The sequence below is a fragment of the Monopterus albus genome, unplaced genomic scaffold (assembly GCF_001952655.1).
Source record: "Monopterus albus unplaced genomic scaffold, M_albus_1.0 scaffold1.1, whole genome shotgun sequence".
NCBI lineage: Eukaryota > Metazoa > Chordata > Actinopteri > Synbranchiformes > Synbranchidae > Monopterus > Monopterus albus.
Window position 1 is genome coordinate 1,782,128 of NW_018127881.1, and position 24,378 is coordinate 1,806,505.

Sequence of the window (24,378 nt, forward strand, 5' to 3'; positions counted from 1 at the left end):
ATAGGAGTTGAGAGGTATAGTCTGCACTCAGAACTGTCATAGATAATTGCCAGCTGACTTTAAACTTGAACATAACTGGCTACTAAGAATGTAAGATGTTGGGCTACTGTAGCCTATGTGTGTATTTTAACAGAATAATAGATGAATGAGATATGCTTTCATTTAATTGAGTCTATATAAGGCTCAGAAACTCTGTGAGCCTTAAAATGAAATGAGTGAATATAGAAAATGAATGAGTACAAAGTGAATGGTATAGTTGTAGTGGATATTGTGGGGCTGGCTTGTGTAATTTTTTTTTCCACAATGGCCTACGATTCCCAGCAACCTTTTCGGCAGGAAATGCGTAACCAGCCATTGCCAGCAAGTTCAAACTACCTTTTTGGAACCTGTCTGTGTCGCCTGGCTGTACTGCCTTTTCATTCTAGCCTGTCAGCTGGAAACATGTTGTCCCTCGCTCTCAGACAACTCACACGGGTAAGTGTTTCATCATGTACAATTGTTGTGTCATTGTTGCTTTGACTGTGCATTTCAGTCCTGTCATTTAGCTGCTGTATCTGTACGGTTAAACTGTTAGCTAATCCTAGCACGAAGTCAGTGGTGAGTACTTTAGACCTGGAGGGGTTTAAGCTGCCCATCCTCCCTTGAGCAAGGCGTGCAGTTGTCATCGTAATTGCAACATTTACCGCAGGTTGTGCTTTTTCTGCTGTTCACATTGCATTTTTAAAAGCTTGCTGTTAATTTGCTCATCAGCTGGCAGGCTAGCTGTCGGTGAATATCACGTACAGTAGCTGCAGCCAAGTGATGATGCAACAGCGACTGCTTAGTTTCATCATGGGGAAAACTGCAAACAACAAGTCAACAACACAAGTCATTATGTTGTGCTGTATCACGGGAAAATTAGCTGCCACCCTTAGTTTAGCCTAACGTTATTTAGCATATCCATGCAAGTTAAACACTGCTGTTTTAGTTGTTTAGATAGTTAACATAAACCTAAACATTGCGCATGCTTTTTTAAAAATTCAAGTTAAAAGCCTCGCTTTAACTGTAGGCTATGAAGATAATGCAAGAAAAAGTTAACAGACGAGCTTAACTACAAAGCAAATATTAATCCCCTACTTTTGAGATACTGTAGTTCTATTTTCGTCCAGTATGGGAAGGAGCTAATGCAGAATTGGTGATAAGGTAGGGCAGGGAGTGGCGTTTTTGCTGGACTAACGTATGGTCACACTTCGCTATACTGGCCTGGCTCAGTTATGTACTGATATCGCGAGAAAGGTCTTAACACAAAAGATAAATATTGTATAAGATAACGCGTTATTAAAACATAACCGTATTTCTCGTTGTGGTAAAAGCTGTCTCGCGATATCTTGTCACACCCCTAATCAATACTTTCTCAGTCGTTTTACAGAAGTGTAAAATTAATTACAGGACGGATATACTGTGCAATCTGTCGGGTTCTCTTGTTATAGAAATCACTTTCCCTGTTGCAGTAAGTATAATTTGAGTGACTGAATAGTTCCTAGTGATGTCAGATTATAAGTTTTTAGAAAGATTCATAATTTGTTAGGTTTTTAAATCAGGAAGTTATTTTATTAATTAATTGGTGATGGTTGAGGGCTATTAATAGCTTGATTTTGAACTTTTTGAAGTGACCTAATTTAGAGAGAGTGAATTTATGTGGTCTCTCAGAAGCAACTGGGCTATGCCAAGATTGTGGCATGTATTCAGGTCATTAAAATGACTGGGTCACATGCTGGTATGCTTTTCCCGTTGCTGATAATTGGTTGAGTATATTTCTTCACTGAATTTTTGATGAGCTCACAAGTTTGTTTTCTTTACTGGTCCAGGCATGTGGTGTCCTCACAGGATCTGTGTGAAAGATTTCAGTTCTTGTGCAGTTATTTGTTGTTGCTGGCTTGGTCCATAAAGACTGCTAATGCCAGGGGAGACTCAACTTTTTGTTTAATTATTCATTTATTCTTTTTTGTTTGTTTGTTTCAAGTGCTTTTTTGACTCTGTTTTATAGGAAGAAATTAGTTCCAGCAGAGATTGTGTTTGAATTGTAGGGATTCAAATTAGCCCTGTTAAGCTTGTAAATTCAGCATCACTGCTCACCAGTTTTTTATGAAGTGCTTCGGTGTGTAATAATAGGAAAGCATCCAGACACTTTTGAACCTTAGAGGAACTTGTGAAGTTGAGTGCAAAAAAATTGAGTGTCGCTATCACAGTATGTAGTGTTTATAATTTTCACATTTTTAGCAGTTTTTTTTTTTTTTTTTACATCTCTGCTCTGTGAGACATCTGAGGAATGAACGAACAGAGAATGGGTTAGGATTCAGTTCAACCAGGTGAGAATATCAGAGAGCATATAGTCCACTGCTGTACATCGCTACATCCATCAGGAACTTTTTTTTAACTACTGGTGTTTAGAAGAGTTTGTCAGCCCTGTTTCATTGTTTCAGTTTTTCCCTCCATAGTAAAGTTGATAAGTTGCTTGGAACTACAGTTATTCCATGAAAGATGACTGCCACTACCTTCAAAATTTCAAGAGTGCCTCATGTCAAAACCAGCCTAAACACACATCAAACAAACATGTGCCAGTGTCTTGGGATACCTCACACTACTACTGCATGTACTTCATACATGTTCTGATCCTTTTTGTTTTAGTTTACTTACAGTGCCTTGCGAAAGTATTCGGCCCCCTTGAACTTTGCGACCTTTTGCCACATTTCAGGCTTCAAACATAAAGATATAAAACTGTAATTTGTTGTGAAGAATCAACAACAAGTGGGACACAATCATGAAGTGGAACGAAATTTATTGGATATGTCAAACTTTTTTAACAAATAAAAAACTGAAAAATTGGGCGTGCAAAATTATTCAACCCCCTTAAGTTAATACGTTGTAGCGCCACCTTTTGCTGCGATTACAGCTGTAAATCGCTTGGGGTATGTCTCTATCAGTTTTGCACATCGAGAGACTGAAATTTTTGCCCATGCCTCCTTGCAAAACAGCTCGAGCTCAGTGAGGTTGGATGGAGAGCGTTTGTGAACAGCAGTTTTCAGTTCTTTCCACAGATTCTCGATTGGATTCAGGTCTGGACTTTGACTTGGCCATTCTAACACCTGGATATGTTTATTTGTGAACCATTCCATTGTAGATTTTGCTTTATGTTTTGGATCATTGTCTTGTTGGAAGACAAATCTCCGTCCCAGTCTCAGGTCTTTTGCAGACTCCATCAGGTTTCCTTCCAGAATGGTCCTGTATTTGGCTCCATCCATCTTCCCATCAATTTGAACCATCTTCCCTGTCCTTCATGTTAGTGGATGAGTGAGACTTGTTTAAGTATTTTCCTTCCACGCTAATGATGATTCATTTGAATGACTTTAGGTGTGAATTTTGACTCACGGGCCATTGAATACAGATAAACAACAGGGTGGTTCGTTTTAACATCTATCCATGAGCCAATTTAACGATCATATTACAATTACATTAACTGGGCAGATAGTTTTGTTCTGACCTATTGTACATATGTTATTTGTCTGTCACACACACACACTCCTGCAAACAGAAGTATATAAAATGTATTCACACACTGTTGGAGTGAGATGAAATACACAAGGATTAAAGGCACCCAACACCACAAAGTCACATCACAAAATGCCAAAACAGTCAAAAGTGCATTCATCAGTCTACATGAATTAAATCGATCGTTTCATGTATTTGTTTTATACAGTGTGGCTCCGATGGCATTAGTACCCCTGCAGAGGCAGATCATGAGGAATTGTTTAGTGTTAGGCTGTACCGGAGATCTTTGAGTTCTGAAAATCATTTTCGAGCTGAGGTTAACAATTGTTTAGGTCCTTTTGATGAAGGAAAGCAAAGCAACAAATTACTGAAAAAGTCTAGTTTGTGTTGGCCGCTACAAAGTATTAACTTAAGGGGGCTGAATAATTTTGCACGCCCAATTTTTCAGTTTTTTATTTGTTAAAAAAGTTTGAAATATCCAATAAATTTCGTTCCACTTCATGATTGTGTCCCACTTGTTGTTGATTCTTCACAAAAAATTACAGTTTTATATCTTTATGTTTGAAGCCTGAAATGTGGCAAAAGGTCGCAAAGTTCAAGGGGGCCGAATACTTTCGCAAGGCACTGTACATCTCTATAAACATAAAACTTAAAAAAAAGTTCACTGCATCCAAAGAAAACATGTGCATGTATGTAGAAAAGGCCAGTTTTTACTTCTTGCCACAAGTGCTGGTTCCAGTTTTATAAAAATGAGGATGTAAAAAAAAAAAAAAAATAGAAAATTAACTATTTTAAAATGTTGCAGTGGGCTCTGGAAAATGTTACTAGGACTTTTCACTAGTTTTTGATAGTTTATAAAACATAAATAAATCAGGAAATTAATCAGCAAATTAGTATTGATAATGTAAATACATGCCAGTTGTAGCCACACCTGCCAGACAGCCTTGCCCATATTTTTTGGCTTTATAGTGAATTGAAAACCAACAGAACCCGATTCTCTCTCCTTTTACTGCTGATAGAATAATTCGAATGTTGAAAAGAATAATTAATTATAAAATAACTTTGTATTTAGGTGGCTCATATTAGCCCAACAAAATTTTACAATGCATGAAATCCCAAGTACAGCATGTTTTTGTATTTTGTGGATTTGACAGTTGTGGTGGCAAGCAGCTTTAATGAACTTAAAAGAATGAGAAACTGAACAAATGTCTTTTATTAGTACACATCAAATGATCTATTATCCTACTCTGATGGGTGCACACTGATTTGGCTCAGAGCATGAGGTACTTTAAATATACAGTATAAGAGAATATGGGTCAAGTCTCACACACACACACACAGAGCATTCAGTATGCAGGCTTAAACCTGAGGAGAAAAAACAAACTAGTAACAAGAAGAAAATCAAGTTATTACTCTAAAATTACTCAAATGATAACCAAACACACGTAACTCCTTCTTTGACCGTTACAACAGGGACAATGAGAGGGTTGTGGGCACATGTGCATGAAAGTCCATGAGCCAGGCTTGACCTCAGCAGTGTGACATGTATACCATAGCATACATCTTGACTCACTGAGGCATCAGGAAGTCTTTCACCATCTTCTTTTCTACAAGAAGTATTGTGGAAAGATTCTAGCATAAATATATTGTTCTACTGCCTCCTGAAGATTGGCTTTGTTGCTGACATCACCCTGACAACCCTTTGACCCAGATAGAGTGCAGTCATCCTGGATTCTGCCTCCGTCCCTTCACGCCTCTTCACCCCATCCAGATTTCTGTCTGGTGTCATTGAGACTGAATCACAGGGCAATTTGTAACAGACAGCCAAAAAAAAAGGAAAGAGGCAACGGAGTGTCAGACTGACCGATGCTGTTGCCCTGTTGACACTTCTTCTCTTCTACCTTACATCTTTTTTTTTCCTTCATAGTTTCTCCTCTCTAGTCCCTTCTGTTTTTTGTGTGTTACTAGACTGATTGTTATTTGGTATAGCCACTGATGGACAGCAGTCATCTGTAAAATTGACTCGCCTTGGGAGATGCTTCAGGAAATGGGCAAAAATAATACAGACCTTGGATTAATGAAATGATTTTCTTTCTTCCCTTCTTCTCTGCCATTGTTCTTTGAGCACAGATGTTTGACAGGAAAGGGAGACTGCCAACAACTGCCTTATCAATGTCACGCAGATACAGTGCATCTGTGACTCTGCCATTATTTTGCATTTGGCACCCACGTTGATGTGGCCTACCTCGCCCCCTTTTCTCACAGCAGAGTTTTCATCAAGTTCACCTTCAAACGACAGTGTAATCTGTTGTCTAAAAATAGACCCACAGTGACATATTTGGTGCTTGTATCTTGGCTGTCACTTTTGTTGGATCGGTTTGTGTTTATTAATTAACCTCCTGTAAGGATGCTGTGGAATGAGACAGGTAAGCAAAGAGGTAGACCACAGTTACTGACCCATGTTTGTGTTGAGGCCCATAGCTGTCCCGTTTGGATGCCATTGGAGTGATACCGATGACAAGATGAACTAATAAATGCAGCACGGAAGTGCTACTTGGCTGAGCATGCTTAGCAGTGTGGACTAACGACGGAAGCAGGAAGATGGGCAAAGGAAAGCAGGGATGAGGGTGGAGGTGAGGAGGGAGAGGCACCCTTGGCTGTTTTGCAGTTGTCAGTTGTGCTATAACGATGACAGTGTTTGCTTGTGTTGGGTTTTTCTGCCACTGTGTTCCCTGGCCCTGGTGTGACCCAGCGGAAACGCAGACAGCAAAGGACAGTTCCCGTCAAGATTTAATGGCCCGTGTGATTTCTCTGTGAGAAATGTGTCCTTTGAGGCAACCCAGCCTGTCTCCCCAGGCTTTTGTCTCTTCCAGAACCCTGCGGAGGGGCCCTCTCCCCCTTTCCACCATCACCAGTGCCACCAATGACAGAAGGCCGGGGTAGAGACAGTTAGAAATTGGCTATTAATGTGCCAGTTGCCTCCCCTGGTCGGTCTCAACTGTCCTTTGTGCCACTCTAGGGAGCAGAGGTGGTGTAGAGAGGATGGGACAGACTGAAATGGAGCAGATAAACAAATTTTAAGCTGCTTATGAACAAAAAGGTTCTTAACTTTTTGAATACAAAGCATATCAAACTGCAAGACAATGTTTGATCTTAAAGAAATTTGGAGATGAATCCCCATTTAGTGTAGCTTTTATTATTTCTTCCCAACATAAGCATTAATTAATTTGTCTTAAAACCACTTAGTTAGTTTCATTGTTAGATTTACAGTGCAATAAAGCCAGTACAAAAGATTAAGTACATAAACATTTTTAACACAACCTGGAATAAGCATAAATTGCTTATATTTTTTTTTTCCAGCCAGTCCTGGGCATTGTGTTAATAGCTTTTTAATGGTGCTATTAAAGGGAGGTTGTCCCTCACACCCCAGCACACTGCACACCTGAACAGATGATAACTATAGGTTGGCAGTGGTGGGATTAATCTCAACACAGTCATAATCATATTGTTGATTAAATGACAGTAGAGTCAATTTGTTTTGAGTGCAATCAACCTGTCTAGGATTTTTTAACATGTTAAGTGGAGTTTATTAAAGGGACTTGTACACTGAAGGTCATTCGTACTGTACAGCTTTAATACATGACAATATTTTGGTGTGTTTAGAAGTTTTTTTTTATCGATGCAAAGCATCTACTGTATGTAATATCAAGCCACAAATGTATTATTTAAAAAAAAAAAACCATCACAGACATACTGCAATGAAAAACCAGGATCAAACTCGACATAGGATTCATGTTTAACTTGGCCAAAAAAGAGACAGTCATTGAAAAGTGTATAGACTCTGCAGACTCAAATGATCAGGCAGTGCAGCAGCAGCAGCAGCAGCAGCAGCAGAACTGGCCAGCCCCAGTCCAGATTAGATAAGCAGGAAGTGCTGAATCTGTTTTCTATATGCCTCTTTTAGTACACTGAGGCTGTAAAAGTCAGCCCCTCATTTTGTAGAAGTGCTGACAGAGGCATAATTGAACAACCATGCTGATTATTGATACCATGCAAACATGCCAACTTCTAATTACACACACCAGACTGCATACTGTATTAGTGTGTGAGGAACAAAGGAGTGGAAAGGAAATGTCATTATTTATATAAGGCAAATCAGGGTGTCACTTCAAATGTGTATAGTAAATTGATCCAATACAATCTGTAGGAATTTATGTTCTTTGTGACCTGTTTCTTGTTATGTGCTGGTTACTCTTTACACTTGTAAAAAAATTGCTTCTTATCTTGGTAACTGTTCCCAATGACACCAAAAGTCCTGCGGCTGCAACAGTTACTGTTGTCCCCTTTATTTCATCAAACCCTGAAACTCTTCAACCTTGTTTCTGCCCAAGCCGCTGTGCCAGCGAGCCCCAGTTCGTCTTGCTGTACGTAGGCAGCAGTCCCACACCGCTACCCGTACAATGGATGAAGATCGTCCATGGACGGGCCAGGAGAGCCTGGCTCAGGATGACCCCGAGATGTGGGATCTGCTGCGGAAAGAGAAGGACAGGCAGTGCCGTGGCTTGGAGCTCATCGCATCTGAGGTAAAACAACTTTTAAACATTAGCTTTTTTGTTTATATAGTTTTGTTTGACTGTTTTGGACCATTGTCTTAGTTGAACAGTTTACAGTGCGGAGTGGACCAGTCCTGGGGAAAACATTTCTCAAACCTGATTTTAAGCATATGTAGGATGCCAGGAGTTACTAGGGATTGGTTTCAGTAGCCGGTTCTGTTTGGGATCCGGTTTCAAGTTGGTACGATAAATACCTGGCTTCGTGAATCTTCATGCATCCCTTATCAAACCTGTCATTCACATTCTCTTTGACCCTTCTATCAATACACGTCGCCAAAATTAAAGATGAATACGAACTTGTATTAACTTAGCACACTGTTGTAGTGTGTTATGTGTTATGTAATCTATCAATAAGGTTTGGAAGAAAGGGGAAAAAATGCTGTCGTATACAAACACGGCCATAAAGAACATGTGTTACTGTTGATAACTTGAGAAGGACGAGTGCTCGCCTCAGCCTAACACTAGTTGTTGTGGTTGAATTTATTGATATTCATAGAAAAGTAGACTATTATTTTTACTGTGTTGCTTTTACTTTAGCTTCCACAGGCTACTGCAGCTACAGAACAGCCCTCCCAACGCGGCATGATTGAGGATAGAGTTAATGAATATCACAGAGCAGTCACAAAATAAAACAAAGTACAACCTCAGCAACTGTCCAGGGTTCAGGTTTGATGGTTCATTACTGTAGATTCTATTGGTGTCAGGCTGTCGGGCAAATCTATAATAATTATAAAGATAAATTGTTATCCACATGATTAGAAAAGGCTAGATTCATTATTTTTTTGTTACACAATATAGTTTAAAATAGTTTTTTCTTACTTTAGTGGGTGATATCAAAATATTCAGAACTCTTTCAGACCCCATTTGTAAAAGTTAATATTTAGTTCACATTGGATGGAAGGACATGTACTTGAACCTCTTGGGTCATCAGTGAAGGACATCATTTGGTTAGTGCCTGTAAACATGTTATCATGGAACTGACATGCTGGCAGATAGTTTGAGTTACAACACAAAATATTGTTAGTCTGCCTTTAACAGAATATAAAGACGCATCCTATACGGTTTTGTGGTGAGAGACAATTAATGTGAACTTGAATGAATAGATTAGCTTCACGCTCAAACATACAAATGGAAAAAACAGATGAAGTGTAACAAGTGTTAATGCCCTCACTACTCATTCATTAATTTTCTACTGACCAACAGTGCACAGTGTGTTGTAAGCTGTTCAGACTTGGCTTCTATAGCACTAATAGTGAAACAGTGCTCACTGTAAGCAAGAATAGCTCAGTTGTTACAGAAACATTTGGCTAAGTGTTTTTATTCTGAGGCTGGATGGTGTGAAATGGAAAATTTTACTATTCAAACGAGTAGACGGGGTTTCCCCTTGTATTGGTGTTTCTCTCTTCGCCTGTTTCTTCTTCGCCACAGTAGTTGCTCAGTGGCGTATATCAGCCCCCTCTCAACACAAAGCCTGACCGCTCTAGTGTGAGATAATGCTGATGTCTTCATTCTGCCTCCTCCCTACCGAACACTGCCAAGCACATCGCAGTACAGCTCAGAAAGGCATTTCCTTGACTGAAAAATACACACATTTCCCCCACACACTTTGAAACATTGGGAAGCAAATGCATTTGCTTTTCTAAAATGTGCACAGTTGTTGACGTGACAGACGGATGCGGCAGAAAGATGTTACTGGAGCTGTTATCTCCCTTGATCTCCTCTTGGCTTTTGCTGGTGAAGCATTAGCATAACCACACACAACACATACACCACCAGTACCAACAACGGAGAGAGTGGAGATTGTATGTGTTTGTATGTTTTGTGTCAGACCCCATTACTTGGCAGTGTGATAATACACAGTGTGTTGTGTCATGAGGCCACGCCAAAGGTGGTGTTCATCATCACTTACACAGTCAGGACTGCACACATTTGTAACAGGTTTTTGAGTCAAGTATATTTGTATAGCCCAGTGTCAGTTACTACAAGATAACATCAACAAGTAGTCCAGTGTGCTAACTTATGTTTTTTGTTTTCAATTTCAGTGAATTTTCCCATATAAATAATGCTGCACATCAGGTTTGAATAAGCTTATTTTAAAATTTGTAGAAGCAACTTAATAATCAAGACGTTGGGCCACGACTTGCTGCTAGAACAGCTTCAGTGCACTTTGGCATTGATTGGTACAGGTCTCTGGACTCTACTGGAGGAATGAACACAGTTCTTCCAAAAGATATTCCCTCATTTGGTGCCCCTCGTGCTCTATGGATGGAGGCAATGTCATCCTGGAAGAGTCTGCTCCAATCAGAATAGAAATGTTTCATCATAGGATAAAGGTGATAACTCAAAACAACTTTGTATTGATTTGCAGTGACCCTTCCCTGTAAAGAGACAAATGGACTCCAAACATGGCAGCATCTGGATTTGTAGCCTTTATCCATGCCTTTATTCAGGTTTTCCCCTTAATTTGTCACCTGTCTGTAGTATGGTACAATTAAAATAAATCCCAGGAATAAGTGTGCTGAAATCAGGCTAATCATTTTCATGCACATGGACAAGATCTAAAGGCAACTATTTGCAGCAAATCATACTCACAAACGTGTTTCTTTTGGAAGACACATGGAAAGCAAATGATTTTAAAGGACACACGAATGTATCTCAGCATGTGCAAAGAGTTTATTACATTATCTTGTATCCTCCAGCAGCGAGACGATAAGCATTGTGAAGTGCAGAGTGTTAGTCTATGGAAGAACAGAGGTTCGATACTGTAATCATTGCCTTTAGCCAGAGGGGGATTTCTCACTATCACTTAACAGACTTTAATTTGCCATCCTTGTCCCGTCTGTCCATTCGTGCCATTGATCTGAGTGTGTGTGTGTGTGTGTGTGTGTGTTTCTACCACAGAATTTCTGCAGTCAAGCAGCTCTGGAAGCTCTGGGCTCCTGTCTGAACAACAAATACTCTGAAGGCTACCCAGGGAGAAGGTGAATGTATTTATTCAGGCACCCCCACCCCATGTATTAACACTGTTGATGTTCTTTGCTTTAGGATATTTGACATTGACACAAATGAACACACACATAGGCACACACTGATTTATACAGTGTTCTTTAGCTTGCTGTACATGCCAACAACACGGCAAATAATCCCGAGCCTTTGTCGTGCCAAAGAAGATTCCTGAGGGGATACATTGGAAGAATTTAGTGCCAGGTTGATAGTTGTGTTTTTTTTTTTCTATTTTCAGTTTTCCTGTTTTCTCATTTCCTTTGAATAATTCACATTTATCAGCAGCAAACAGAGCTGACATGTTTTGAAATGCTCCTTATTTGCTGCCTTTGATTCCTGCAGTGCAAGCCTACCCCAAATGTCCCTCCCACTAATATTTAATTTTTACTTTATCCCCTACACATCTGCTGTTTTATACTGTAATGAAATGAAAGGAGGATCTCATTGAATGAGTGCTTGGTACAGTAGCCATCTGTTGCTCCTTCATCTGTAATTTCACTGAAAAGGTTTGAACATTTTCACCTGAATTGTCCCAGATCATGTGTCAGGTTAACGTTTATCTGGATTGCTCTAGATTTGTGTGAACAAGAGTGCAGTTTGTGCCAAAGGTATGAAACATATCGGGTATTGCTGAAATTGACTAAAAACCTATACATGTCCTTAATCTAGCAGATTATTTGCTGGAGTTATGCATCTGTTAAACAGTCTACGAGTCTCTTTCCGTTCATAGATGATCATGTTTCCTTTTTGATTGTCTCCTAAACTCCACTAATCCTTACATTCACAGATACTATGGTGGAGCAGAAGTGGTTGACCAGATTGAGTTACTGTGTCAGAAGCGAGCCCTGGAGGCCTTCGACCTGGACCCAGCTCTGTGGGGCGTCAACGTCCAGCCATACTCTGGCTCACCTGCTAACTTTGCTGCCTACACAGCCGTGCTCAACCCCCATGACCGCATCATGGGCCTGGACCTGCCCGATGGAGGACAGTGAGTAATCAATGCAGCTATCTTTTTCTTTTTCTCTGCTTTGTCACTTATTTTCTCTTGCCCTCACACTAACCTGCTGCAGTTTCTGTGCTGGTCAACACTGGTATATTGCTTGATTGAAAGATTTCTTTCAGTCAGAACTCAAATAGTGTTTGTCCTTGTCGTTTGTTTGTTTTTTTTAACATTTGTTTATATTGTATGTTCCTTTTTGTGTCCCCAGTCTGACCCACGGCTACATGTCTGATGTGAAGAGGATCTCAGCAACGTCAATCTATTTTGAGTCCATGCCCTACAAGCTAAATGTAAGTGGACACCCCTACTACTGATATCAACTGACAGGGTAGGGGCTGTCTTAGAGACACATTAGTGTAGATCATCATCTTTTTTTATAATGCTGAGGAAAATCAACCGGAACTGGACAACTGCAATAAAAGCGTGTTATAATGTTATCAAAGCTGTGAGGCAGATGCAGGTTAAATAATATTTTAACATACCGTAAAATCCAGACTATTGAGCGCACCTGACTATAAGCCGCACCCACTAAATTTAAGAAGAAGAAAAAAAAGTGTACATATATAGGCCGCACTTGTGTATAAGCCGCAGGTGTCCACGTTGTAACATGAGATATTTACACAGATTTTTTTTAAACTTTTAATTAAATAAATGCTTTTTCTAAACGGTGCCTGTAACAGGGCTGGTTAACAAAATCGTCTCACCATCGATTCATTGATGCCAAGCTTATGTACAGCAGCTCTGTTTCCTTCTTCGACAGCCAGATCGATCACCTTTAACTTGAAAGCTGCATCATATGCATTTCTTTGTGTGTTTTCCATGATAAGGGTGTGTGCATGAAGCGCAAAATGACTGATCTGAAGAATTTAGTGTGAGTGCATTTGATTTCATTCGAACAGTTTCATTGGTCCACTGTGACCTGTTCGTTAATTTCATCGGTCTGATGTGACGAGGCTGAATGTATTGGTGGCGTGAAGTTCGTTAGCCCGTAAAAATCCATAAATTAGCCGCATCGTTGTTTAAGCCGCTGGGTTCAAAGCTTGTTATAAAAGTAGCGGCTTATAGTTCGGACTTTACGGTACTTAATACACATTCAATTAGAGGTTGACTAGGTATACCACACTAAAGCCAATGCAGTCTAATACAGACGTCCTGCAGTAAATCCTTCCTTTATGAAGGTTTAGCCAAAAAAACACACCAGTTTGAACAAAATGAACAACTTGTGCAGGTTTTAACTGCTACTTCTGTTGCAGTGTTTGACATTACAAGTCTTCAGCAAGCACTAATATATTTAATTTTTAAAGGTAAATATTCTTTATCAGCTCTTTCAGTTAAATAACAAGAAATTGAATTGGAAAGAAATAAGAGAGTAAAAACTCTATTATCCCCTTTTAAGAAATCCTGTTTCCTTTCCTGCCCCAGAGGGAGGGCACAAGGCAGCATGGGTAGGGATTTTCTAACTCAAGGAAACATCCGCCCAGCAGTTGCCTGCAGATAGAGAGAGCTTAAACTCAAGTGTTTTTGTTGATGTATGGCCACTCTCCTCACAATGTAACTATACAGATCTATCAGTAAACTCCATAAAACAGGTGATATGCAGCTTTCCACCTACATGAAGATTTGTGCTACCATGGCCGGATGTGATGAGTTAACATGTAGATATGAACAGTGTCTTTTCTTCCTAGGGACATAATTGTGTGATAGTGTTGGTAGCAGCTGATTGATGGCCGTGAGAGTCTCCATGTCCAGACCTGCTGATGTATGAGCAGGCAGGACCCCTCTGCGAGAGAGATAATGGGAAATCGACAGGCTGGCCAGCAGCACTGGCTCTGTCTTCACAATGAGCAGCTTGATGGAGTGAGGGGGCATCCATAGATGTGCTCTGGAGATGGGAGATTATCAGGTTGTCTAAATAAAGTTCCCTCTCCTCCCTTTTCTCTTTTTTTTTTTCTTTCTGGATCTCCCTTATTCTTCATCCTTTTTTGCCTCTCACTTTGTTTTTTTGTCCTCCAACCTGCTCTCTTTCTCTCTTCTGCATTGTCTTTCTTTTCTGATGCTTGGAGGAGAGGGAGAGGAGATAAAACTAGAGAATCAGGCACACAACACACTTTGTTTGACTGGTCCAGCCTGACCCCATTTCATGTGACTGAAGTGTGCTCACTGAACAATGGATTGTCTAACAAGTCTCTGAAATTGCTCAGTTCAGTGAAAAGATCAGGAAATGTCTCCAAACAAGCCTCTGATCTGTTCAGCCTCATCACACCAGTTGAGTAGATCGCTGAAAGGTTGAATTAGGATAAGTAGGGGTGCATTACTGCAATTGCTTCATCTTCTTCTATGATGTGATAGGTTGAAATGTCTCCCTTAGATAAATTCCTTCCCCTTTTACAGTAGCCAAAGTGCTTCAAATGCAGCTGCTTCAAATGATCTTCAAATGTAAAAAACTCTCTCTTCCATGTTGATATGTTTGCTCTTAATCCTCAGGATATCTGACAGCTTTTTTTTATCCTCATGTTCCTTTTTTTTTCCTGACCCTTACTCTCCCTCTAATACTCTCATATTCCTCCTCCACTACCTCTTTATTCTTTCCATTCGCTCTGCCTCTCCTTTCTCTGCTCAATCTGTCTCCCTCTCTGCAGACTGCAACAGGACTCATAGACTACGACCAGATGGAGATGACGGCCAAGCTGTTCCGGCCCAGGCTCATCATTGCTGGCACCAGCGCCTATGCCCGCCTCATTGACTACGCCCGCATCAAAAAGGTGCATGGAGAACTCTCTCTGTATTCATGCCAGTTTTCACCTCACCTTTCTCTCTGCTTGTGTGTTTCATTCTACCTCTCTCCACTTCTCCTGCATGACAAGGTCAGACCAGCTTTCTTATTTAGAACTCAGTCAACCTTTTTTGTTCAGCTTACAGTACAAACACACCTGCTTCTCTTAGTCAGACCTTGCTAGATATTCTTCCAAAGATCTTTACTCATCTTGTGCCCCCGTGTCCTTTTGTCTGCTCTAAATACTGAGCATTCACTTTCCAACTTAACCATTTCCAAACACTAGCCTTTTTTTGGGGGGGGATCTTTCATTCTCACACACAACAAGACAGATGCCGTCTCCCTTTCTCCCTATTCAACCGAACTAACTGTGGACAGTCGCACTGACTCACACATACATAGTACCAACTTTACCCCACACTTCACTGCTCTCTTTGACAGTACACAAGAGGCCCCTTTATGTGTTTTGTTATACTCACCCGCTGATTCACTTCATTCACTCCATGACTGCCTCCCTTTGTTACACAGCTCCACTTTGGCTAGTACTGTCAGATGGAGTGTCCCACCATTACAGAGCTGTGTTTTTATTAAGCACCATAACTACTTTGCCACCAGGCCTGAAGTGGGGCCATATTTTCCCCCTGGCATAACTCTGTGGAACTGTTCACTGTTTTATGGCAGAATCATAGAGGCTGGGCTTCTCTCCAGATTTTCAGTGTTGTGTTACCTGGACTGAAACAGGCTTCTTTTTTTCCATCTAGAATTTGTTTCACTATCTGCGTTCATCAGCTACCACACATCACCCTCTTGTTCTTTTCCCCCTCCAGTAACCCTGCCATCTCCCTGCCTTTTTAATCTAATAAACATGTGCTGATCCAGTTTAGATATGAGTGAAACGGAGATTGTCATGATAATGCATATTAATTGGAGCACTAAAAAGATTGTTTACTGCTCTGATCATTCACCAGCGAGTCATTTGCATCTTAGTGAGCTATTTATTGTTTGTGCCTTTTTCAATAAATGCTGGCAAGAGACAGCAAGGATTTATTGAATTATGCTGTAATATTTGGGGCCTCTGAAGACTGCTGAAGAGTGTAATTACACCAACTCATATTTGAAATGTCTGCCCTTTGAGAAGATAGGTACACCTAACAAATGTTAGTTAGTTATCAAATCATAACCATTGGGGTAAATAATGTAATGTATTGGAGGAAAAAGATTGTACACAGCACAGTCAAATGACAGACTGAAGCAGGTAGTTTTATAGTAACTAGAGTTGCTATGTAAATCAAGTATGATAGATATGCAAATACAGAGAAGCATAAATACTTGGACAGATCCCCAAAGAGCCACAGTGCTTAGTTAGTATTCATAGATCTCAGCAGTAATGACTTCATGAGCTTCTTTACAAATAAAATCAACTGTTGGAGAAAAAAATAATCAGATCCTTCCCCCAACTCTCACAGATGTCATCAACTCCAATGGCTTTAGAAACCTCTGAAAGACCTCGTTTATATTTAGACTGCTTCTCTCCCATAGATCTCTGAGTTGACCTCAACAGTTGCTTTATCTAAATCATCAGCATGTTTCTTAGACTCCATCCTGACCAGGCTGCTCAAAGATGTTTTATCCCTAATCAACACATCCATATTAGATCTGATTCACAGGCTATGTTTCATAGGCTTTTAAGGTTGCTGTAATTAAACCTCAACTCAAAAAGCCTACTCTTGACCCAGGTGTCCTAGCTAATTACAGACCGATATCCAGTCTCCCCTTTATTTCTAAAATCCTTGAAAAAGATGTTGCAAAGAAATCATGTGATCACTTGCATAGGAATGATTTGTTTGTGGATTTTCAGTCTGGTTTTAGAGTCCATCATAGTACAGAAACTGTCACCAATGATCCCCTCCTAGTCTCAAACTTCAACCATGCCCTAAAGACATAAAGGCCTGGATGACCTGTAATTTCTTGCTTCTAAACTCTGACGAAACTGAAGCTATTGTACTTGGGCTTGAAAACCTTAGAAATCAGCTGTCTGACCATAGTTACTCTAGATGACATACGTAGCTCTGGCCTCCAGTACTGCTGTGAGGAACCTTGGAGTCATTTTTGACCAGGATTTGTCCTTTTAAATCGCACATAAACCAAGTCTGTAGAACTCCCTTCTTTCACCTGCGCAATATGGCAAAAATCAGGAACATCCTCTTTCAAAGTGATGCTGAAAAACTGGTCCATGCATTTGTTACTTCCAGGTTGGACTATTGTAACTCTTTACAATCAGTTAAATCCATAAAAAGCCTCCAGTTAATCCAAAATGCTGCAGCCAGTTAGGGCTGGATGAGGTGACCCTGAACCTTCCCTTAGGTATCTCTCTCTCTCTCCCCCTCCCTGTACCTTTCTGCTGGTAGCCCTGGCTCTGGAGCTGTACATTTCTGATTAGCAATCAGTGGCCTCATCAACCTGCCCAGTGTTTGTTTGTTGTTGTGTCTTGTTGCTTTTCTTGTTGCTCTCTCCTCTATCCACTCACCCCAACCGTTCAAGGCAGAAGGCCACCCACTAAGAGCCGGGGTCTCTCAGAGGTTTCTTCCCTTAAAAGGGGGTTTTCCTCCCTGCTGTCGCCAAGTGCTTGATCAAGGGGGATTTGTTGGGTTTTTCCCGCTATAATAATAATAAGGTCTAGACCTTACTTTGTAAAGTGTCCTGAGATGACCTTTGCTGTGATTTGGTGCTATACAAATAAAATTGAAATAAATTGAAATGAACACATTTTCACTCTTTACTCCAGGATGTTATGTAAACAGTGACTAAGGCTAAAGTGCTGACTTTCATCTAATATGGGGGTTTGACTGGATTAACATCATAGGACTTTCCCCTTTTTCTACATAGTCCTTGAATGTTAAAAACACTGAATAAACAAAGGCACGTTAAGTGGTTTTCATGGCGAGACAGTGGAATGTCCTTGACTTCATTCTAAAAGCACATGTATTTCATTTGCTGAAGATTGAAACACTGAGATGTGTTGGAGACTTCAGGTCACTGTTCTGACTGAAAACCAAATGCAAATAATCAATTAATTGAACTTTTATCTAAATCTTATTTAATTACTTTGTCACCTAAAAGTAGGGGGATTTGTTTAAGACTGACTACAGTTCCTACTCTGGTGATCTGATTTGGATGCAAACACCTTCAAATTAACTTTACATAAGTCATAAAAGCCAACCTAAAAGTGTCTCATTGTCCCAAGTCTGGATCGACTTCACCGCAATTGTATGTATATCAGAGTAAAGTCGTGATTTTGGGTTCTTGAAAAAGAAATTTCCTGCCATGCAGTGTAAATCTTATTTCTAATTTTGTGTTTGTTCCCTCTTTTTCATGCTTTTCTTTCTCAGCTGTGCACTGACATTAAGGCCTACATGCTTGCTGACATGGCCCATATCAGTGGCCTGGTAGCAGCCAAAGCCATCCCTTCCCCCTTTGAACATGCTGACCTGGTCACTACTACTACACACAAATCCCTCCGAGGAGCCAGGTAAGGACACTCTGCTTGCCATAAGAGCCACGGGTGGGGACAAATCAAATTACCAAGCATGAAACCTGGTTCGGGTTTTGGGGAAAATTAAAATGGTAAATTATTCTCTTCTGTCCAGGGCTGGCATCATCTTCTATCGTAAAGGTGTTCGCTCAGTGGACAAGAAGGGGAAGGAAATCCTGTATGACCTCGAGGACAAGGTCAACTTCTCTATCTTCCCCTCCCTGCAGGGTGGACCTCATAATCATGCTATTGCTGCTGTGGCTGTGGCCCTCAGACAGGTCAGCACACCACACACATGTCAATGCCAAAGTAACTGACTTGATTTGTATTGGTGTAATGCTGTGTTACCCGGGTCTGTTATTTCCCAAAACAAAGTTTAGTAACTGCTGAATCAAGTTAAATGAAATAAATCTTGCCACTGAGGTTCTTTGGCGCAGCTTGTCTCGGGAGCGTGTTCCCTAATCTACTGTGGGCATGTGCTGTTTGTCTTTTTCAACTGTTGATTGGCTGGATCTTAATTCTGTGCTAGACAGCTATTGACATTTAATCAGAGGATGGAAAGGTGATGTTTCTCACTGGCACCATAGAACAGAAATTTCTCCAAACCAAAAAATCTCAGCTTATTTACCTTTTGATCAATAAAATTAAGTCATGATTGATACACTGTACTTCTGACCTTTTTAAGTGGTTGCCAAAATATTTAGTTTTTGTTTAAGTGACCAGGTGTCAGAGGAAAGTATTCAACATTTCTAACCATAGGTTCAAATAATAGACTGTATTAAAACAGGTTTAAATAATAGGAAATAGTTCTCCTGATCTTGGGGAGGTGACAGTGGTGTGGTGGGTAGAGTAGTCGTCTCCCAACCAGAAGGTTCGAGTCTGCCTGGAGTCCACATGTTGAAGTGTCCTTGGGCGAGACACTGAACCCCCCCAGTTGCCCCCAATGGTTAGAGCCATCGGTTGAGTTGGTGCCGCAGATGGCTGCCTCGGTTCTGTACTGGAAACAAATTCCTTGTGTGTAACATACTTGGCCAATAAAGGTGATTATCCTTATGCTATCATCCATGATTTCTTGGTACCCAAATGAGAAAGCTAACTCTCAATTCAGTACTTGTGTCCAGCTCAGCCCTGTCTGTTTGTTTGTGTATCCAGACCCAGAGTCCCATGTTCAAGGAGTATATTGCCCAGGTACTAAAGAACGCCAAGGCTATGGCTGCAGCTCTTCTCAACAAAGGCTACATCCTGGTATCAGGTAATCTAATTTATATTTAAGATTTATTTTTTTTACTCCCAGGAAGACACTAACTCAGCAAGCAGCAGAGAGAAACATTGAAAACATGTCAATAAAGAAAAATGTCCTTTTCACAAAATGCAAATTACACAATGGAAAAAACAGAAATGCATTTAAATTCATGATGTGCAAATGGACTAATGTCCATGTAACTGACTTGTCAGTCAAGGAAATAAAATGGATGAAGATGGTCACTTTCTAGTTGTGAGTGAATTCTTGAATCTTGTACTGCATTTAATCTGCTGCCCTCAGCTGTTTTTTGATATATAGCCTTCAATTGATATCCTAAAGAAATACAGACTAGTCATGTGCTTACACAGCACTGTGTGCATGCTCCTGGTTTTTTAATCCCTTTGTATCTGTCTGTATGATAGAAGTGGAAAGGGGTGTGGTTTAATGTTAAAATAAAAATTAAAAAAAGAAACGAGTGTGTATTTTCTCAAATAAGTTTTTTTACATTGATGGCTAAAGGAAAATTAAGGCATTTTAACTATGTAAAATGTTATAATAATATACTTCTAGGTCCAGCCTGCTCAACCTAATGAAGTTTAAGATAGCAGTCCTGCAATAAATCATACATTCATGAGCTTCATGATGTTTTGTTCATTTTGGAAGATGCAATTTGTAGTGTTATTGAACTGTATTGCATTATACAGGAGTGTTTCTATTTTTTTTTTTTATTCACCTTTTTCAGCGAGGGCAGGCAAAATAACAGAAACATCTTTGTATAATGGAATACAATTCAACAGCACTGTGAACTGCAGCTTTTGAAATATTGTATGATGCTCTGTTAGTTTTACCTAGGTGTACATAAACCGCCAACTGAAGGCACTGTGTATTTGGTGCTTGTGCATACAGGAAACAGAAGCAGATTCTTGAGTAATTTGCTCTTAATCGTGAGTAAATCAGTGTTAAATATTCTATTGTTTTAGTGAATGAATTGTCGAATCGAATCAAATTTATTTATATGGTACTTTAAAAACAACATCCAGTTGACCAAAGTACTTTACATAGACGGAATAAAATCACGATAAAATAAAATAGATTCAGTGCAAACATAAAGCAATAACTCAGACACACAGATGACAAACATTCAATAAATTAGATTTAAAGGAACGCATCATGAAATTGTCCATTTCTTCATCACAGAGCACGTATTGAGCAAAAGAGTGGTCTGCATTGGTGCAGTGGTTTAACTGCATTCAGTTTCATATGATAAAGCTAACAAATCTAATAACCTAAATGTACTAATCTAGTGCTTCCATATTAAACCAATGTTATGGTTCTTTGATCTTTGTTCTCTTCAAAAGTTTTACTAAAAATGGTGAATATTTCAGGTGGGACTGACAACCACCTGGTCCTGGTGGACCTGCGTCCTAAGGGCATTGACGGGGCTCGGGCCGAAAGGGTGCTAGAACTTGCGTCAATCACTGCCAATAAGAACACCTGCCCCGGGGACAAGAGCGCGCTGACCCCTGGTGGCCTCAGGCTAGGTAAGGACCAGCTTCACACTACACAATATTTAGCCTGTATGATCACAAAATGGTTTCAAAAAAAGAAAATTGTGCTGACTTGCATATATATTGGAAAAAATTTTAATTTCAAAGTCGCTGTCAAGATCACTAGTCCTGGTTGGTCAGTTGTTCACTGTTTTGTTTCATATTGAAAGTCAAGCTGAGGTAGTTTGTCAAATTTCCTTTTCACTTGATCGGTTTTGCTTAGTTTATCAAAATGTAATTCTGCATATGGAAATTAGTCAGCCACCGCCATAAGCACTTCACAAATCATGTTTGACTTTTTAATTTGGTTCCAGGAATTTAAAGAGCTCCACATTTACACTTGCATTTATTACCTTCTCAATTGGACAGAACTTTTGTGACTCATTTTATATGTAGGTTTTGACCCATCTGGTGTCAGTAGCTTTATTACTGAAATTTTAAGAAACTCCGAGGTTCTGCTTTTTTTCTTAGGACCATATCGTTCCTCAGGAAAAATAAAAAGTTGAAGCGGAAAAATAAAAGGAAGAAACTTCTAGTTATTACTTTTTATTTCAAGCTGCAGAATTAGTGTTCTTCTCTGTCCCAGGGGCTCCAGCCCTGACCTCCAGACAGTTCAAAGAAGCTGACTTTGTGCAAGTTGTCGAGTTCATGGATGAGGGCTTCAAGATTGCCTTGGATGTCAAGAAAAAGACAGGTAAGCCTAATGTGAGAAGGGAGACACATTATAACATAGCCTGATGATTGACATGAATATGTGCTTCATGTTTTTATTCAAATGTCAGTGTGAAGCTATGTATTTATTAGAAAAACAAAGGTACAATATGCTGTATATACATATGTACTCTATATTTCACAATCTGCTGTATAGTATGGCTAGTAAAAAAAAAACATAAGGCCCAGTGGTGATAAAACAAAAAAAAGAAAAGCTGAAGAGTTTCTATTGTCTTTTCCAGGAAAGCTCCAGGACTTCAAGGACTTCCTTCTTCAGGACCCAGAGACTGTGGCTCGCATCGCAGACCTACGCCACCGTGTTGAAGCTTTTGCCAGGCCCTTTCCTATGCCAGGCTTCCCTGATCATTAGGCCTGCCAGGATGGAGTCAGGGGGCTGTAAGAAAACTGGCCCAGCAGAAATGTGTGTACGAAGATGGAAGAATGTCATGTTAGTGAAATGTTGAGTGCCTGTGAATCAGGATGACTGAATGACCTTTTATCCAATCAAATCTGTGAAACCACATTTTTTATACTTCTTTACAGTCATCCATCAATCTATTCTTATAAAATTATGTCCTCTATACTGCGGTGAAGAAACAATATATTACAAAGACTTTGTAGAGCTGAAGAGCCTATTTTCTATTATATGTAAAGATCTTTCTCAGTTGTCTTCACAGCGTTTGTGGGAGCGTGGGAGGAAAAAAACGTCAAATAAGAAGGAATGGGCAACAGTTAGTGTCACAGACAAGACTTAATTAGTTATATGATACACTGAAAAGTCTTATTGTTGTAAAGAGTCAACTGAAGTCATTAATGTAGGTTATTATATTCACATAGAGATGTTTTCAGGGTAGCTCTCTTGTCATTGTCTATTTATGACTTCGGGCAGGCACACTAGGATGCTTTATGAGGTGAAGGGGCGTTCAGTCAAACAGAGTTGTGTTGGCCATTAAACAGACAGAAATAATCCAGAATGTCAAAGATAGCTCTTTTGGAAGTTTGCATGTTAAGTATAGATTTGTGCAACTTGTCTCTGAAGAGAAAGTGTCTAAATCTGATTATACAGAAGGTGGACTAAATAACGTAACAATTGAAAAAAAGTCCAATAAAGAAACACTACAAAGTATGGTCCATAAGTGGTGTGCACACAAAAAGCACATAGACTTCACAAAGTAGAATTTAATGGGAGTATTTCAATCTACTATATGAAAATCTAGGAGGATATTATTTCTTTTATTGATGCTGGTGTGATCACAGCAATTAAAAAAAGGTTATGTAAATTCAAATATCCTGGATCAATTCTTACTTTCCTTGATGTTTACAAAGAGTATATACTTTTCTATATATTGTTTAAATAGAATTAACTGTGTAATTATTGTCTTTTTTCATGCATCTTATTTTCCAATACCTGATGATTTGTATTAGAAGAAAGACAATGTGTTCTGCAGCCTGTCTCATTTCATTGTCCTGTGTTTCACCTAGTATTCAGTGATGGAATTTGAAGAAGCTTGATTTTGATAACATTTTCAGAGTATTTTGGTGTCTGTCTGGCTCACAGATGGGCACTGTTGTCATTATCACTGCATCAGTGAGAAAGCAAGATTTGTTTGTGAAATAGTCTTCTAGCACAGCCAAGAACAAGGTGTTAGAAGTGGTGGTGTACCTTCTTATACTTCCACAACATAAAGCTTATAAACTGAACCACATTCTATGAATTCACATCCCACGTTTTTGACAACGTACGTTGCCAAAATATATGATTAAGAATTTTATTAGTGTTCATTACCCTGTTTATCATCTCTGATATGTTGCCAGCTTTTGTACATCAACACGTTTAATAACTTTTTATTTCCAGAACCTTTTTTTTTTTAATATTTGTATTAGCTGTGCAGTAATAAAATCTAATAATGCAAACATGGCTTCTGTTGTGTTATTGACATTAATCTACATAATATGTGGCACACTTTCTCCCAACCAGAAGTTTTAAAACCTACACTAACAAATGTTGGTGTGTTAAACTGTTCTGTGAAATTGTGAGTGCACTAATGGCAATTTAAAATATCCTACATACACTATATTGCCAAAAGTATTCACTCACCCATCCAAATCATTGAATTCAGGTGTTCCAACCACTTCCATGGTTACAGGTGTATATAATCAAGCACCTAGGCATGCAGACCACTTCTACAAACATTTGTGAAAGAATGGGTCGCTCTCAAGAGCTCAATGAACTCCAGTGTGGTACTATGATAGGATGCCACCTGTGCAATAAGTACCATGACTTTTCCTCACTATTAAATATTCCACAGTCAACTGTTAGTGGTATAACAAAGTGGAAGTGATTGGGAACAACAGCAACTCAGCCACGAAGTGGTAGGCCACGTAAAATCACAGCGGGGTCAGCGGATGCTGAGACCATAGTGCACAG

The 24,378-nt window shown here is 39.6% G+C and overlaps 1 protein-coding gene across 1 annotated transcript; it reads left to right on the forward strand.

Moving 5' to 3' along the window:
- The first annotated feature begins 284 nt into the window (after nt 1–284).
- shmt2 (serine hydroxymethyltransferase 2 (mitochondrial)) lies at nt 285–23,855 on the forward strand. The gene is made up of 12 exons (XM_020617892.1): nt 285–474; nt 7,920–8,111; nt 11,043–11,122; nt 11,932–12,132; nt 12,353–12,434; nt 14,784–14,906; nt 18,307–18,446; nt 18,565–18,727; nt 19,602–19,701; nt 21,078–21,233; nt 21,826–21,933; nt 22,193–23,855. Exons 1-12 carry the CDS (start codon nt 304–306, stop codon nt 22,318–22,320), a joined length of 1,644 nt encoding a protein of 547 aa, XP_020473548.1. The 5' UTR covers nt 285–303; the 3' UTR covers nt 22,321–23,855.
- The last annotated feature ends 523 nt before the right edge of the window (nt 23,856–24,378 follow it).

Coding starts and splice junctions, on each gene's coding strand:
- shmt2 (XM_020617892.1), top strand. CDS start 304: ATGGCCTACGATTCCCAGCAACCTTTTCGGCAGGAAATGCGTAACCAG. Junction 14,907..18,306: donor ACTACGCCCGCATCAAAAAG/GTGCATGGAGAA, acceptor TTTCTTTCTCAG/CTGTGCACTGACATTAAGGC. Junction 19,702..21,077: donor AGGCTACATCCTGGTATCAG/GTAATCTAATTT, acceptor TGAATATTTCAG/GTGGGACTGACAACCACCTG.